Below are 17439 nucleotides of genomic sequence, written 5' to 3'. Positions count from 1 at the left end.
TCGCCCGGGGAGCCATACAAGCTAGTCACTGGGCTGGACATAAGTAAAAGTGGCTGGGCCAAAATTTTCCAGTAAAAATACTGCACAAATTCCCCCCCAACATATTTAAGTGAAAAATTGTGCAATCACATTACATAATTTAACACACAACACAGGATAAATGTGACCAGGAAACACCACAAATTTCCCTTGACAAACGAGCCCGTTATTATTGCAAAGTAGTCCGCGCAAGTGCACAACTACACAACCGCTTACAACATAATGAAATATACAACATGTCTATCAACTACATATTCAGAGAGAGAGAGAAGAGGAGGAGAGAAGAAAAGGAAGGAAGGAAGAATAGAATAGAAAGCCCTGAATGTGTTTTCATTCAGCCCAAAAGAGCACAATTTTTACCATTTGAAAACAGCCACACACAATACAATAGAAAGCCGTTAGGGTTATACCATGAACTGTATGGCTGGTATGAAATTAATAGCTCACTTTGAATAAGCAAACACTACAGTAAGGTCACTCGGGCATAAAAAACATGAAATCATTATACATAATTCATGTATGACTAGCTCACTTGAATCAGCAAACATAAACTTGGCCTACCAAAGCAGGCATGAAAACATGAAATCATCATACATGGCCTAATATCGGGTATGAATTGTCACAACCTGATCTGTTTCACCTGTCCTTGTGCTTGTCTCCACTCCCCTCCAGGTGTCGCCCATCTTCCCCATTATCCCCTGTGTATTTATACCTGTGTTCTCTGTCTGTCTGTGGCAGTTTGTCTTGTTTGTCAAGTCAACCCAAGTGATTCTCTCAGCCCCTGCTTTCCCCCAGCATCTCTTTTTTTCTCACCCTCCTGGTTTTGTCCCTTGCCTGTTCTGCCACTGAGGCCGCCTGCCTGAGCCTGCCTGACGTCCTGTACCTTGTGCTCCTCTGGATTACTGACTCCTGACTGCTCTTGACCTGTCTTTTGCCTGCCCCTGTAGGATTATTAAACTGTTTATTCGACGTTGTCTGCATCTGGGTCTTACCTTCAAACCTGATAGTACGAACTGGACATGACTGACCCAGCAGACCCGGACCAGCTGCGCAACACCATCTCCTCCCAAGGAGCCACCATCGGTAGGCACAAAGAATTGCTTCGTGGCCTTATGGAAGGGGTCCAAACGTTGGCTGAACGTCATAACCGGGCGTTGGACATTTTGCTGCCGCAATTCCGCGGGTTGTCTGGGAGGCAGCCTACCACGGTGGTAACCCCACAGCCCCTCAGTAACTCAGCTGTGAGCAGCGCCGTCTCATCAGTCACTCCACCTTCTCGGGAGCCCTGCTTATCTCCTCCGGAACGCTTCAATGGAGAGTCGAGCAGCTGTTGGGCGTTCCTAGCTCAATGTGCCCTCATCTTCGAGCTTCAGCCCTCCTCCTTCCCCTCAGATCGCTCCAAGATAGCCTCCCTCATCACCCTGATGTCAGGGAGGGTTCTCATCTGTGCTACTGCTGTATGGGAACAACAGCCGGCCATATGCGTTAGCGTGGAGGGGTTCGTGGGAGAGGTGAAGAAGGTTTTTGATGCCCCGTTCTCCGGGAGAGAAGCTGCACGTAAGATAATCCAGCTTCAGCAGGACTCCCGCATTGTGGCCGACTATGCGGTGGATTTCCGCACGTTGACAGCGGAGAGTGCTTGGAACCAGGAAGCGCTGTTCGATATGTTCCTACACGGCGTCTCGGAGGAGTTACCTACGGATCTCGATTCCCTTATCGCTTTGACCATCCGAATGGCTGGGCGAAAACGGGAACGACGGAAGGAGAGAAAATTCGATTAAGCTCGCTCGTCCAGGGATTCCACCTTGCCTCAGAGTCATCCTGGAAGTCCCCGGCGATCCCGTTGCCGAGAGTCACCGAAGACGGCAGAGTCACCGCTTCCCAAGTCTATGCAACTATGCAGAGCTGGGCTGTTACCAGCAGAATGGCAACACAGGATCAACACACAGAGTTGTCTGTATTGCGGGACTTTGGGTAATTTTGTGGCGTCTTGTCCTTTAAAAGACCAGGCTCACCGGTAGGAGCGAGTACTCTGGTGGGTCATATGGGAAACCTTTCTGCTTCCCTTGCTCGCACCCCTTTTCATGCCATTCTGCTGTGGGAAAACCAGTCTAAATCTCGCCGGGTCCTCATTGACTCTGGGGCCGATGAGAGCTTTTTGGACGCTACCCTGGCTTCCAAGCTGAACATCCCCACTCAGCCCCTCTCCATTCCCATGGATGTTAGAGCGCTGGATGGTTGCTCTATAGGCCGGGTCACTCATAATACCACTCCCATAAACCTACGGGTGTCAGGGAATCACAGCGAGACTATTCAATTTCTGCTCAAGTCTCCTCAGATTCCTGTGGTTTTGGGATTCTCCTGGCTCCCCTCATCAACTGGTCTACGGGTGCCATCATGGGCTGGAGTCCGTTCTGCCACGCCCATTGTCTGAAGTAAGCGCAGCCCGCTCCGGGACGGCTTCCTGTGGGCTCGGAAGGTGCCCCGGACCTCTCCACCATCCCTGCGGAATACCAGGACCTCCGGGAGGTGTTCAGCAAAGCCTGGGCCACGTCGCTTCCACCGCACCGACCCTATGACTGCGGGATTGACCTTCTCCCTAGCACCACGTCACCCCGGGGATGTCTGTACTCTCTGTCGGTACCGGAGACTAAGGCTATGGAAACCTCCATTGGGGACTCCCTATCTACTGAATTTATCCATCCCTCTTCCTCTCCCACCGGCGCAGGGTTCTTCTTCGTGGAGAAAAAGGTGCATTGCACCTGTGCATTGACTACCGGGGACTCGATGACATTACGGTTAAGAACCATTACTTGCTACCACTCATTTCCTCGGCCTTTGAGCTGCTCCAGGGGGCCACTGTGTTTTCCAAGCTGGATCTACGGAAAGCCTACCACCTGGTGCGGACACGAGAGGGGGATGAGTGGAAGACTGCCTTCAAGACGGCCAGCGGCCACTACGAGTATCTGGCCATGCCTTTTGGCCTCACCAACGCCCCTCCTGTGTTCCAGGCTCTGGTAAATTATGTTCTCCGCGACATGTTGAACCGGTTCGTCTTCGTCTACATTGATGACATCCTCCCCCCCCCCCCCCCCCCCCCCCAAGAACACGTGGCAGGTTCTTCGATGCCTTATGGAGAATCAACTGTTTGTGAAGGCGGAGAAGTGCGAGTTCCATCGCGCCACCATCCCCTTTCTAGGTTACATCATCTCTGCTGGGAGTGTCCAGATGGATCCCGGGAAGGTGAGAGCGGTGGTGGATTGGCCTCAGCCTACATCCAGGGTGCAGCTGCAACATTTCCTGGAGTTTTCCACCCCCCTTTGTCTCCACCCCCCTTGACCTGTCTTTTGCCTGCCCCTGTTGGATTATTGAACTGTTGTTTATTCGTCGTTGCATGCATCTGGGTCTTACCTTCAAACCTGATATGAATACAGTAGCTCACTTTGAATCAAACACATATAGGCCTGGCCTACCAAGTCAGGCATGAAAACATTAGGCTAAATCATAAATAAACAGTATTCAGGTTGCCCTTTCTTGTGTTTCACGTTTTACAGCACAAGCCGTAGATGCCTAGGCTTGGTGTTGAAAATTTAGATTATTTAATCATACTGTAGTCCAAAGAGTCCTTTCAAAGGACAACAGGGCAGTCAGCACGCAAGATACGGCCTGTAGTGGAGAAGAGTCTCTCAACACTTCATGAAGTCATAGGAAGGGTGATGATGGCCCTGAGTAGTCTATTGACATTAGGGAAAATGTCAGGGCTGCAGCTGTGCAAAACTTAAATAAGGGATTGTAATTCCTGACCTCCCCCCAATCTAGCATCCTCAACAGAGATATGATAGTGATCACATGGGGCCAGCAGTGATTATTTCAGTGCATAAATCCTATACCCTGGCAGGCTGCTGCTCTCATTATTCCATACTGATCCTCCTGGAACCGGGTGTGCAGCTCAGTCAGACGATTTAGAATTTGTTGATCATATTTCGATATGAATTTATAAAAATCCCCAACCTTGGCTTTTTGATAAGTTTACATGACTTATGACTAGCTAGCTCTAGAATTGCAGGGGGGGGGTACCATATGATTGTGATACAACATTAGATCCCAGGAACCTCCTATGCATGGGTGGGCCAGTGTTCAATCTGGCAGGGCCTCTGCCCAGATAGGCCCTGCCATGGCTTTGCCTATGGTCACTGCCCCCCGCCCCCAATTGAATGGTCAAATTCCAATGCAGTGTCCTCAACACTGTCACAGTGATGCTCTTGTGGAGATTCAAAGTCCAAACCCACCATGCATGATGTGGGTGGGTGAGTGGGTGTTTCATGACGGAGGGGATGACTGAGACAGGAAGACGACCTGTCTGGTTATGATGCAAACCTGGACTTTGGTACGCTGTCTGGTACACTATCTCCAACTGTGGGTTCAAACAAACTCAGGGCAACTTGCAAATGATAGCAGGTTGACATGGGTCACATGACATGACCTACTGTACTGCAGGCTAGAAAAAAACATCCATATTGGTATTACCAAATTCAAAGGCCATAGGCCTATGTGCTATAAGTGGCATTCAGAATAACATTGCTTTAATCCACTATTTGATCAAAATAATTGTGGCTATGCTGTGTGTTGACCTCCCACATTAATTAATGTCCTATAGCTTAGGCTACTATGGTAGGTTAGGTCTGAGGCCATAGCTCGCTCTGTGCTGTAATGGTAGGTTAGGTCTGAGGCCATAGCTCGCTCTGTGCTGTAATGGTAGGTTAGGTCTGAGGCCATAGCTCGCTCTGTGCTGTAATGGTAGGTTAGGTCTGAGGCCATAGCTCGCTCTGTGCTGTAATGGTAGGTTAGGTCAGAGGCCATAACTTGCTCTGTGCTGTAATGGTAGGTTAGGTCTGAGGCCATAGCTCGCTCTGTGCTGTAATGGTAGGTTAGGTCAGAGGCCATAGCTCGCTCTGTGCTGTAATGGTAGGTTAGGTCAGAGGCCATAGCTCGCTCTGTGCTGTAATGGTAGGTTAGGTCTGAGGCCATAGCTCGCTCTGTGCTGTAATGGTAGGTTAGGTCTGAGGCCATAGCTCGCTCTGTGCTGTAATGGTAGGTTAGGTCTGAGGCCATAGCTCGCTCTGTGCTGTAATGGTAGGTTAGGTCTGAGGCCATAGCTCGCTCTGTGCTGTAATGGTAGGTTAGGTCTGAGGCCATAGCTCGCTCTGTGCTGTAATGGTAGGTTAGGTCTGAGGCCATAGCTCGCTCTGTGCTGTAATGGTAGGTTAGGTCTGAGGCCATAGCTCGCTCTGTGCTGTAATGGTAGGTTAGGTCTGAGGCCATAGCTCGCTCTGTGCTGTAATGGTAGGTTAGGTCTGAGGCCATAGCTCGCTCTGTGCTGTAATGGTAGGTTAGGTCAGAGGCCATAGCTCGCTCTGTGCTGTAATGGTAGGTTAGGTCAGAGGCCATAACTTGCTCTGTGCTGTAATGGTAGGTTAGGTCAGAGGCCATAGCTCGCTCTGTGCTGTAATGGTAGGTTAAGTCTGAGGCCATAGCTCGCTCTGTGCTGTAATGGTAGGTTAGGTCAGAGGCCATAGCTTGCTCTGTGCTGTAATGGTAGGTTAGGTCAGAGGCCATAACTTGCTCTGTGTTGTAATGGTAGGTTAGGTCAGAGGCCATAACTTGCTCTGTGCTGTAATGGTAGGTTAGGTCAGAGGCCATAGCTCGCTCTGTGCTGTAATGGTAGGTTAGGTCAGAGGCCATAACTTGCTCTGTGCTGTAATGGTAGGTTAGGTCAGAGGCCATAACTTGCTCTGTGCTGTAATGGTAGGTTAGGTCAGAGGCCATAGCTCGCGCTGTGCTGTAATGTTAGGTCAGAGGCCATAGCTCGCTCTGTGCTGTAATGGTAGGTTAGGTCAGAGGCCATAACTTGCTCTGTGCTGTAATGGTAGGTTAGGTCAGAGGCCATAGCTCGCTCTGTGCTGTAATGGTAGGTTCTTAGACTAGCGTTTGGCTCTTGGGTGTTAGAACCTCACACTGTATTTTACATAACCCACAGAGCGTAAAATAAGACCTAGTTTGCTCTGTTGAGTGGTGACATTTTGTGTCAGCTTTTTGTGCCAGTTTGGGATGGAACGAAACAGGAGCCTCAAGTGAGAGATATATTTGTCTTGAACTTTTTTCATAGGCTTTTAAAATGACAGTGTACAGTCGCGGTCAAAAGTTTTGAGAATGACACAAACATTTATTTTCACCAAGTCTGCTGCCTCAGTTTGTATGATGGCAATTTGAATATACTCCAGAATGTTATGAAGAGTGATCAGATGAATTCCAATTAATTGCAAAGTCCCTCTTTGCCATGCAAATGAACTGAATCCCCCAAAAACATTTCCACTGCATTTCAGCCCTGCCACAAAAGGACCAGCTGACATCCTGTCAGTGATTCTCTCGTTAACACAGGTGTGAGTGTTGACGAGGACAAGACTGGAGATCACTCTGTCATGCTGATTGAGTTTGAGTAACAGACTGGTTACTTGTTGGTGCTTGGAATCATTGTTCTTCCTCTGTCAACCATGGTTACCTGCAAGGAAACACGTGCCGTCATCATTGCTTTGCACAAAAAGGGCTTCACAGGCAAGGATATTGCTGCCAGTAAGATTGCACCGAAATCAACCATTTATCGGATCATCAAGAACTTCAAGGAGAGTGGTTCAATTGTTGTGAAGAAGGCTTCAGGGCGCCCAAGAAAGTCCAGCAAGCGCCAGGACCGTCTCCTAAAGTTGATTCAGCTGCGGGATCGGGGCACCATCCGTACAGAGCTTACTCAGGAATGGCAGCAGGCAGGTGTGAGTGCATCTGCACGCACAGTGAGGCGAAGACTTTTGGAGGATGGCCTGGTGTCAAGAAGGGCAGCAAAGAAGCCACTTCTCTCCAGGAAAAACATCAGGGACAGACTGATATTCTGCAAAAAGGTACAGGGATTGGACTGCTGAGGACTGGGGTAAAGTCATTTTCTCTGATGAATCCCCTTTCCAATTGTTTGGGGTATCCGGAAAGAAGCTTGTCCGGAGAAGACAAGGTGAGCAGTACCATCAGTCCTGTGTCATGCCAACAGTAAAGCATCCTGAGACCGTTCATGTGTGGGGTTGGCTCACTCGCAATTTTGCCTAAGAACACAGCCATGAATAAAGAATGGTACCAACACATCCTCCGAGAGCAACTTCTCCCAACCATCCAGGAACAGTTTGGTGACGAACAATGCCTTTTCCAGCATGTTGGAGCACCTTGCCATAAGGCAAAAGTGATAACTAAGTTGCTCGGGGAACAAAACATCGATATTTTGGGTCCATGGCCAGGAAACTCCCCAGACCTTAATCCCATTGAGAACTTGTGGTCAATCCTCAAGAGGCGGGTGGACAAACAAAACCACACAAATTCTGACAAACTCCAAGCATTGATTATGCAAGAATGGGCAGCCATCAGTCAGGATGTGGCCCAGAAGTTAATTGACAGCATGCCAGGGCGGATTGCAGAGGTCTTGAAAAAGAAGGGTCAGCACTGCAAATATTGACTCTTTGCATCAACTTCATGTAATTGTCAATAAAAGCCTTTGACACTTATGAAATGCTTTTAATTATACCTCAGTATTCCATAGTAACATCTGACAAAAATATCTAAAGACACTGAAGCAGCAAATTTTGTGGAAATTAATATTGGTCTCATTCTCAAAACTTTTGGTCACGACTGTACCTCATTGTTTTCATTAGACTCAAATTCAACGTTTTTTTTAAAACAATTTGACCATTGTTCACAACTATATATGGCCTTCACATAGGAGACAAAACAAACCACCACTTACAGTGACGTCTTTACGCTTTAGAGACATTATCATCAGTCACCTGGCTGTATGTTTTACGTAGTTTATAGGCTTATCCATCATTCAAATCAGGAACCGTATCAACAAGCCAACACGATGTATAGGATTACAGTATATGTCACCTGGTGGACAAAATAAAGAACATCTGTTGACTCATGTTGGATCATGTGAGAAACACTTCAGTAATATTTACAGTAAATCAGTGAGTAACACAGCTTATGACACATGAACAGGTTAAACAGGGGTGTTGATGAGGAGCTTGTATGCGGTCTCTTGGAGGTTGAAATCTCCTCCTTCAAACTGAAATAGTTGTCATCAGATTTCACGAGTCACAACATGGACCTTAACCAGAACCACAAAGACTGAAATGTACCTCCTTAGGAACAGAACATTGTATGTATGTATGTATGTATGTATGTATGTGTGTGCGTGTGTGTGCGAACAGACGTTCATATGCTTTGTTTGTGTTCAACTGTTTGTCACTTTGTAGCAATGTTTGGAGAGGAAGGACAGAGAACCTCTTCTGTTTTTCCTCTGGGTTAGAGGTATTTCAAACATGTCCATGAAACAGGTCACAGAGCTAGAAAATCACATGAGGGAGAAAGTCTGTACATAGTTCAATGTCAGAACGTTGTGAACTGGCAGGGAAAACATACTGTGTTGGGGAGAAGTGAACTACACTTTGTTCAAACTACATTTTGCAGTAGCTTGGTGGTAGTTGAATTTAATTCAAATATTGGTAGTGTTATTGACTGTTTTTTACCATGTGGTGGTGTAGCAACTGTAACTACTGTAAACTACACACTACCTCTTTTGCAAAAATTAAATTAAATATGGGTGCAGTAGGCAAGAATTTCCTTTGTTTTTTTTTACATCATACCTGTCTAATTCTCACTTGAAACATAGTTTTGTGTAAAATACACTAAATTAGACATTCTGTTGTGACTCCAGAGTGATCTGCTCTTGCAATTTGTCATCTATGACATTTAGATATGATAATTTATCACAAAGTAGTTTGGATGTAGTGAACTACTTTGTCAAAGTAACTTTTGTTAAGTAAAATACATTTTTGTTAAAGGTGGCTTAACTTCTTCCAGTGTGAAGTAATTGTTTGCTCAACACTACTAATGATTGACACAAACAATGAAATACAAGAACAGTTTCTCTCATACAGTGTCACGACTTCCGCCGAAGTCGGTCCCTCTCCTTGTTCGGGCGGCGTTTGGCGGTCGACGTCATCGGTCTTCTAGCCATCGCCGATCCACCTTTCATTTTCCATTTGTTTTGTCTTGTCTTCCCACACACCTGGTTTCAATTCCATCATTACATGTTGTTTATTTAACCCGCTGTTCCCCCCATGTCCTTGTCCAGAATTGTTTATTGTAGTCCTTGTGCACGTTATGCTGGTGTGTAACGGGTTTTGTTTACCCATTCATTTATTGTTCTGTTTACGGTGGTTTTATTTATTAAACTGTGCCGTTATAAATCAGTTTTTGCTCTCCTGCGCCTGACTTCTCTGCCGCCAGTACGCACCCTCTACATACAGACAGAACATGATAAATGCCTTAACGGGATCGATTTGACAACAGCCAGTGAAAGTGCAGGGCGCCAAATTCAAACAACAGAAATCTCATAATTAAAATTCCTCAAACATACAAGTCTTATACACCATTTTAAAGATAAACTTGTTGTTAATCCCACCACAGTGTCCGATTTTAAAAAGGCTTTACGACGAAAGCATACCATGTGATTATGTTAGGTCAGCGCCAAGTCACAGAAAAACACAGCCATTTTTCCAGCCAAAGAGAGGAGTCACAAAAAGCAGAAATAGAGATCAAATAAATCACTAACCTTTGATGATCTTCATCAGATGACACTCATAGGACTTCATGTTACACAATACATGTATGTTTTGTTCGATAAAGTTCATATTTATATCCAAAAATCTCAGTTTATATTGGCGCGTTATGTTCAGTAATGTTTTGCTTCCAAAACAACCGGTGATTTTGCAGAGAGCTCATCATAAAAAAAATACTCATCATAAATGTTGATGAAAATACAAGTGTTATACACTTATTTGTTCGATAATGTCCATCATTTATGTCCAAATACCTCCTTTTTGTTCGCACGTTTAGTTTACAAATCCAAATTCAAGAGGCGCAGGCACTTAATCCAGACAAAAAGTCCAAAAAGTTATATTACAGTTCGTAGAAACATGTCAAACAATGTATAGAATCAATCTTTAGGATGTTTTTAACATAAATCTTCAATAATATTCCAACTGGAGAATTCCTTTGTCTTTAGAAAGGAAAAGGAACGCAGGTAACTCTCACGGGGGCACGCCTGACTGAGCTCATGACATTCTGCCAGACACCTGACTCAAACAGCTCTTATTCTCTCCCCCTTCACAGTAGAAGCCTGAAACAAGGTTCTAAAGACTGTTGACATCTAGTGGAAGCCTTAGGAAGTGCAATCGGACCAAATTTTACACTGTATATTGGATAGGCAAAGACTTGAAAACGTACAAACCTCAGATGTCCCACTTCCTGGTTGGATTTTTTCTCAGGCTTTTGCCTGCCATATGAGTTCTGTTATACTCACAGACATCATTCAAACAGTTTTAGAAACTTCAGAGTGTTTTCTATCCAAATCCACTAATAATATGCATATCTTAGCTTCTGGGCCTGAGTAGCAGGCAGTTTACTCTGGGCACCTTATTCATCCAAGCTACTCAATACTGCCCCCCAGCCATAAGAAGTTAACTGAAAAGTATCACATGTGGTTTCTTGCAATAGCCGTCTCTGACTTTAAGGAATATTTCTCTAAAAACTGTGATTCCTACAAAACGTGTCCAGAGTTTTGGTCAACTCCGTCAGATTTGTCTAAAATCCTAAATGAATCCGAATTTAACAGAGTCAGCTATACCATGATATTCCCTTCTTCATCTCCTGATTAACCGTAGTGTGACAAGACCACCCATGATCTGAAAAGTTCTCTAGTTTTGATAGATTTAAACAAACAATATTGATATCACCATGGTCACAACCATAACCGGTCAACTCCATATCCATTATATATTAAGATGGAATATGAATTTTGGTTGAAATACGTAGGCTTTAGAGTCATAAAATAACTGAGAAAAAACTAAATTGGTATTTTGTATAACACTTGAATGAAGAAGAAAAGAAGCTATAACTCCGTAAAATGTCAATTCGGTCAGATTTTTTGTCCAACATCAACTCTGTCGGAGTGCTGAAATGGTAGAATGGTTATATTTTGTTGTGGATTGTTAAATTAATTATTTACTATGTTTTACAAATGTTTGTATTCGACTTATATTTTTAAAGACAAGAATATGTCTGTTTTGAGTTTCTGTCGTCAACTCTGTCAGTGGCTTGTCAACTCCGTCACTGATTGCTAACCCACTTAATATAGATTTTCTTTGTAAATATTCTGAAGAAATATGTTCATCGTTGTCCTGCAATATATGTCAACTATTGAAGTACAGTACTTTCTGTGCTTGTTATGCTGGTGAATGAGGACCCAAAAGCGACGTAATAGAAACAGAGTCTTTATTCCAGTATTAAACAAACAATGATTCTCCTGGATATTATCAAAGGTAAATCCAAAACAGGAAACTGAAATCCTCTCGTCAGTAGAGAGGAACGACTGGAGACGCGACCACAGACTGCAGGTCGCTTCAGGAAGGCACAGGCCGTAGCTGACATAGACACCTGCTCACACGCAGCATCTGAAGAAGGCAAAAACACGACAGGGCGGAACAAGGACACAGAACAGCAAACATCAAACAAGAATCCGACAAGGACAGAAGCGGAAAACAGAGGAAGAAATAGGGACTCTAATCAGAGGGCAAAATAGGGGACAGGTGTGAAAGAGTAAATGAGGTCGTTAGGAGAATGAGAAACAGCTGGGAGCAGGAACGGAACGATAGAGAGAGAGAGCGAGAGAGGGAGAGAGGGAGGGGGAGAGAGAGGGATAGAAAGAGGGAAAGAACCTAATAAGACCAGCAGAGGGAAGCACAGGGACAAGACATGATGATCAAAGACAAAACATGACAGTGCTAGACATCCTATATAAATCTTGTTTTATGTTCTGAATTTAGAAAAACGTGTCAAAATGCTAACACAATTAGCCTTGGAACATTATACAGTAGTATAAAACAAAAACAAAATACATTTGGAGTTTTCTATTACGTATTTGAATAATCTAATGTTAGAATGAAACAATCAAGGCCCTTAAACGCATGTTGGACAATAATAATAAATAAATAATAAATAAAATGCCTTTTATGGTGTCTGACTAAGTTGAGATAAATCCAGTTAGGTGCATTTTATGAAAAAGGTTTTAGTTAGGAGGTTGTTCATTTATATTGTGTGGTAGCTGATACTTTGGTTTATGAACAGTTATATTTCAAATGTTGTTAATATTAAGAAAAATACTTGTAAAAGAAAAGTTGGGATTGTCTCGTCTTTCAAGAATCCTTGAGAGACAAATTCACCTCACTCTCAAATGAGTAGTACTGCTAGGTTTCACACAGTCAAATGTAACAATAACTACATTTTTAATAAAGAACTGTATGAAGGATACATTTGTGACATCAATATTTAAAAAATATATTTTAAAAAGCATTCAATACAATAATATGAGATCTACATATTTTACATTGTAATAATTTAGCAGATGCTCTTATCCAGAGCGACTTACAGTAAAAGTGCATTCGTCTTAAGATAGCTAGGTGAGACAACCACACATCACAGTCAAATATACAGGATACAATCATTTCATTCCATGCTAAACAAAGGATATATCGAGTTTTGCAAAAAAAATACACATTTTCATACACATACACTAAAATCTAAGAACAGTAATATCTTACACACACATGAAGGTACCCATTAGCAATCATTTCTGATTGGTGGATATAGAGTTTTGGAAATAAACTCTTCAAATGTATAAGAAAGTTGTGACATGATAGCAAAACCTCCACCTCGAAGTTGGTAGTTGAACATTATGTGTAAAGAAGACGATTTTGGCCAACTATGTTGTTTGCTGAAATGATGTGCTTGTGTGTGGCTCCAATGCAAATCATGTGTATAACCTATATACAGCCAAAAGTTTGGACACACCTACTCATTCAAGGGTTTTGCTTTATTTTTACTATTTTCTATATTGTAGAATAATAGTGAAGACATCAAAACTATGAAATAACACATATGGAATCATGTAGTAACCCAAAAAGTTTTAAACAAATCTAAATATATTTGAGATTCTTCATAGTAGCCACCCTTTGCCTTGATGACAGCTTTGCACACTCTTGGCATTCTCTCAACCAGCTTCATGGGGTAGTCACCTGGAATGCACTTCAATTAACAGAAATCTGTGGAATTTCTTTCCTTCTAATTGCGTATGAACCAATCAGTTGTGTTGTGACAAGGTGGGGGGGGGGTTACAGAAGATAGCCCTATTTGGTAAAAGACCAAGTCCATATTATGGCAAGAACAGCTTAAATAAGCAAAGAGAAAGACAGTCCATCATTACTTTAAGACATGAAGGTCAGTCAATGCGGAAAATTTCAAGAACTTTGAAAGTTTCTTCAAGTGCAATCGCAAAAACCATCAAGCGCTATTATGAAACTGGTTCTCATGAGGACCGCCACAGGAAAAGAAGACCCAGAGTTACCTCTGCTGCAGAGGATAAATTCATTAGAGTTAACTCCACCTCAGATTGCAGCCCAAATAAATGCTTCACAGAGTTCAAGTAACAGACACATCTCAACATCAACTGTTCAGAGGAGACTGCGTGAATCAGGCCTTCATTGTCAAATTGCTGCAAAGAAACCCCTACTAAAGGACACCAATAAGAAGAAGAGACTTGCTTGGGCCAAGAAACATGAGCAATGGACATTAGACTGGTGGAAATCTGTCCTTTGGTCTGATGGGTCCAAATTTGCGATTTTTGGTTCCAACCTCCGTGTCTTTGTGAGACACAGAGTAGGTGAACGGATGATCTCCGCATGTGTGGTTCCCACCGTGAAGCATGGAGGAGGAGATGTGATGGTGTGGGGGTGCTTTGCTGGTGACACTGTCAGTGATTTATTTAGAATTCAAGGCACACTTAACCAGCATGGCTACCACAGCATTCTGCAACGATACGCTATCCCATCTGGTTTGCATTTAGTGGGACTATCATTTATTTTTCAACAGAACTATGACCCAAAACACACCTCCAGGCTGTGTAAGGGCTATTTGACCAAGTTGAATGATGGAGTGCTGCACCAAACGACCTGGCCTCCATAATCACCCGATCTCAACCCAATTGAGATGGTTTGGGATGAGTTGGACTGCTGAGTGAAGGAAAAGCAGCCAGTAAGTGCTCAGCATATGTGGGAACTCCTTCAAGACTGTTGGAAAAACATTCCTCATGAAGCTGGTTGAGAGAATGCCAAGAGTGTGCAAAGCTGTCATCAAGGCAAAGGGTGGCTACTTTGAAGAATCTCAAATATAAAATATATTTTGATTTGTTTAAGACCTTTTTGGTTACTACATGATTCCATATGTGTTATTTCATTGTTTTGATGTCTTCACTATAATTATACAATGTAGAAAATAGTCAAAATAAAGAAAAACCCTTGAATGAATAGGTGTTCTAAAACTGTTGACTGGTACTGATTGTATAAAGTAAAGGGTTATATTATATTATATAGTTTGATGGCTATTTCTGTTCCCCTTTCCCATTGGTTGAGAAGATGATCTTGCTCATATTTCTGATGTACTGGGACCCGTCCAGTGCTGAGATCTTAGGGCTGCTGAGCGGAATGAGGGCATTGTTGGTGTAGTATCTGAATGCAGGGTTCGATGACTGGATGGCATCCAGAAATACCTGTATTGAGAGGGCTCCAGCTATTAAATCTACTCATCAGTACTACTTACACTTCCATAGAAAATCTATAAATATCTAGTATCATATACATACATATGTACATGCTCTGGAGACAGGGAGGAGCACCTTTATCAGATCAGCTAAATAACTAATAGATGTCAAGTAAGCAGTACCTTGTACCTTCACAATATCCTCTGTGTCCTGAGCTGCGTTCTGGAACACCATCCCACAGTGTTGCAGGTACGTGTCATAGAGGCTGAGTGTGTGGGCGTCGACCTGCTGCAGCGAAGAGTCCCCTGGCTCTGCCCTCTGCAGGTTGTCCAGGAAATCCGTGTTGACAGGGCCGCACTCAATAAGACTCACACTGCACGATGGTGGATGGAGTCAATCAGTACCAACACAGATACAGTGCACATCCAAAATGAAACACTGACAAAGGGATACATGAGCTGATGACTGTCTGCACTCACTGGATGTTGAAGTGCTGCAGGAGAATGGCCAGACTCTCACAGGCGCCCTCTACTGCAAACTTACTGGCACAGTACACCTCATTAAAGGGGAGTCCTACAATACAATAACACACAGAGATATGTGACTATCATGGCAATAAATACTAAACAAACCCCCAAATCTGACCTTAGAGCAGTGTCTAAGGGTAATGTCACCCCAGCCCTGTTCTCTCTCTCTCACCCTGTAGCCCACCGATGCTGCCAGTGACCAGGATACGTCCATGGCCCTGGGCCTTCATCCCTGGTAGGAAGGCCTGGATGGTGCTAATGGTGCCCAGGAGGTTGACCTCCAGGATCTGCCTCATGGTGGCCAGGGACTGGGCCTCCAGCGGCCCCATCAACCCCACACCAGCATTACACACTGCCAACATGAATACCACAGACAAACAGAAAGCCAGAGCACATGACATCCTGTATGCTGTATACATGTAAAGAAATTGTCGTTGATGTAAAAATATGAAGGACATCTGTTCTTCTGTTTCACACACACAACCACACACACACGAATTAACACTATTACTGTAAGTCATGACTCTGGTCGTACCTAGAATGTTCACCCTCTTCTCCCTGACCCTGTCCCTGGCATCCAGAATGGACCGCTGGTCAGTGATGTCCATCTGGAGGATGTCCAGGGTGTCCTTGTGCAGGCCCTTCACACAGTCCAGCAGACGCTCCTTCTTGGCAAGATTCCTCATGGTGGCATAGACTAAACAGAGTTGATATCAGTGGTCAAGGACATCAGAGATTTCCCCATCAGAGATTTACCATTAAAGATGTACGAAACAAAACGGATGAAATACAGAGCTTGACATTGACATTATATTGTCACCATAGTTTCCAAAACTAGAATTTTCTGTAATTACATTGTGACGCAGATAAACCAACCAAAACATGTTTTCTAATATGTGGATGCCATGTAGTAAACAGGCATAATACCCAGAGTGAGCTTACTGCTTCAAAGCCCTCATGCAACAAACACGCCACGTATTGTATCCATACTGTTTATTGCATGATCTTATGGCACTGAACAAAATAAACGCTTTCTGTACAGTGATGTCCTTGCAAGTCAGTCACTGCTTACCTTTGTACATTTTCGCTGGATCCGAGGCCAGCCGGACGGCCAGACTGAGGCCTATCCCCGAGGAGCATCCTGTGATCAGCACCACTGTCTGCTCCATTGGGCTGCTGGTCTACACGTCCTCTGGGTCTGCTAGCTAACGGAGAGATGAGGTCTGAGGGAAGGAGACCAGGAGATACACGGAGCAGCTCAGTAGGGCTTGATGAGGGGTGTGAGGTGAGATGGTATGGGAAGAGATCCAGTTTGTGTTGTTTGCTGATGCTCAAAGTCATGTTTTCACTGTCATCCCTATCACAAGGTCCCTAGAATGTAAACAAGGTCCCTAGAATGTAAACATGCTCTCATTTCCCAGCCCAGGATGAAGTTTTGCTAGGCCAGGTGTTCCCACGAGGTCTGTCTGTGGCCATCAACCCATGACCCGAGCCCTTTCACTCCCTATTTGGTTCAAAACATTCTCTAAGACCTAAACCTCACCTGGAGTTGTGGAGCGTTGAGCAAGTTGAGGAAGCTAACCTCCTAGGTATAACATTGGATAGTCACTTGTGGATGGTCATACTGACAAAGTTGTTGTGAAGATTGGGGAGGGTTATGTCTGTTATAAAAAATGTGTTCTGCGTTTTTGACACAAATCAACTGTACTAGTTGTCCAGGCTCTGGTCTTGTACCATCTTGATTACTGTCCGGTAATATGGTCAAGTGCAGCAAAGAAAGACCTAGCAACGCTGCAGCTGACTCAAAACAGAGCAGCAGGCCTTGCCCTTAACTGCACACACAGAACTAACATCAACAACATGCATTCCAGTCTTTCCTGGTTGAGGGTTGACGAGAGATTCATTGCTTCTCTTCTAGTTTTTATGAGAAATATTATTGTGATGACAATTCCTGATTCTCTGCATAATCAAATAACATTCAGCTCAGACACCCATACATACCCCACAAGACATGTCACCAGGGGTCTCTTCACAGTCCCCAAGTCCAAAACGAATTCACGGCAACGCACGGTATTATGCAGCACCATGATCACATGGAACTCCCTTCCATCTCCAATTACTCAAGCA

General features: G+C 44.0%; 1 protein-coding gene across 2 annotated transcripts; it reads right to left on the bottom strand.

Moving 5' to 3' along the window:
• Positions 1-14548: 14548 nt before the first annotated feature.
• On the bottom strand, positions 14549-16573 carry LOC120034449 (estradiol 17-beta-dehydrogenase 1-like). 2 transcript variants are annotated; one of them, XM_038981014.1, is made up of 6 exons: positions 16385-16573; positions 15848-16009; positions 15485-15664; positions 15265-15358; positions 14975-15158; positions 14549-14794 (listed from the first exon to the last, which is right to left on the bottom strand). In XM_038981014.1, the coding sequence occupies exons 1-6, from the start codon at positions 16479-16481 to the stop codon at positions 14627-14629; spliced, it is 885 nt and encodes a 294-aa protein (XP_038836942.1). In that variant the 5' UTR covers positions 16482-16573; the 3' UTR covers positions 14549-14626. The 2 variants fall into 2 exon arrangements, with proteins under 2 accessions (XP_038836942.1, XP_038836943.1); XM_038981015.1 differs by having other exon boundaries at positions 14587-14794; positions 14968-15158.
• Between the last annotated feature and the right edge of the window lie 866 nt (positions 16574-17439).

This window comes from Salvelinus namaycush, chromosome 41 (assembly GCF_016432855.1).
Source record: "Salvelinus namaycush isolate Seneca chromosome 41, SaNama_1.0, whole genome shotgun sequence".
Classification (NCBI taxonomy): Eukaryota; Metazoa; Chordata; class Actinopteri; order Salmoniformes; family Salmonidae; genus Salvelinus; species Salvelinus namaycush.
This window is presented reverse-complemented; position numbering and strand designations above follow the sequence as displayed.

Coding starts and splice junctions, on each gene's coding strand:
- LOC120034449 (XM_038981014.1), bottom strand. CDS start 16,481: ATGGAGCAGACAGTGGTGCTGATCACAGGATGCTCCTCGGGGATAGGC. Junction 16,010..16,384: donor TCCAGCGAAAATGTACAAAG/GTAAGCAGTGAC, acceptor AACTCTGTTTAG/TCTATGCCACCATGAGGAAT. Junction 15,665..15,847: donor GAAGAGGGTGAACATTCTAG/GTACGACCAGAG, acceptor TCATGTTGGCAG/TGTGTAATGCTGGTGTGGGG.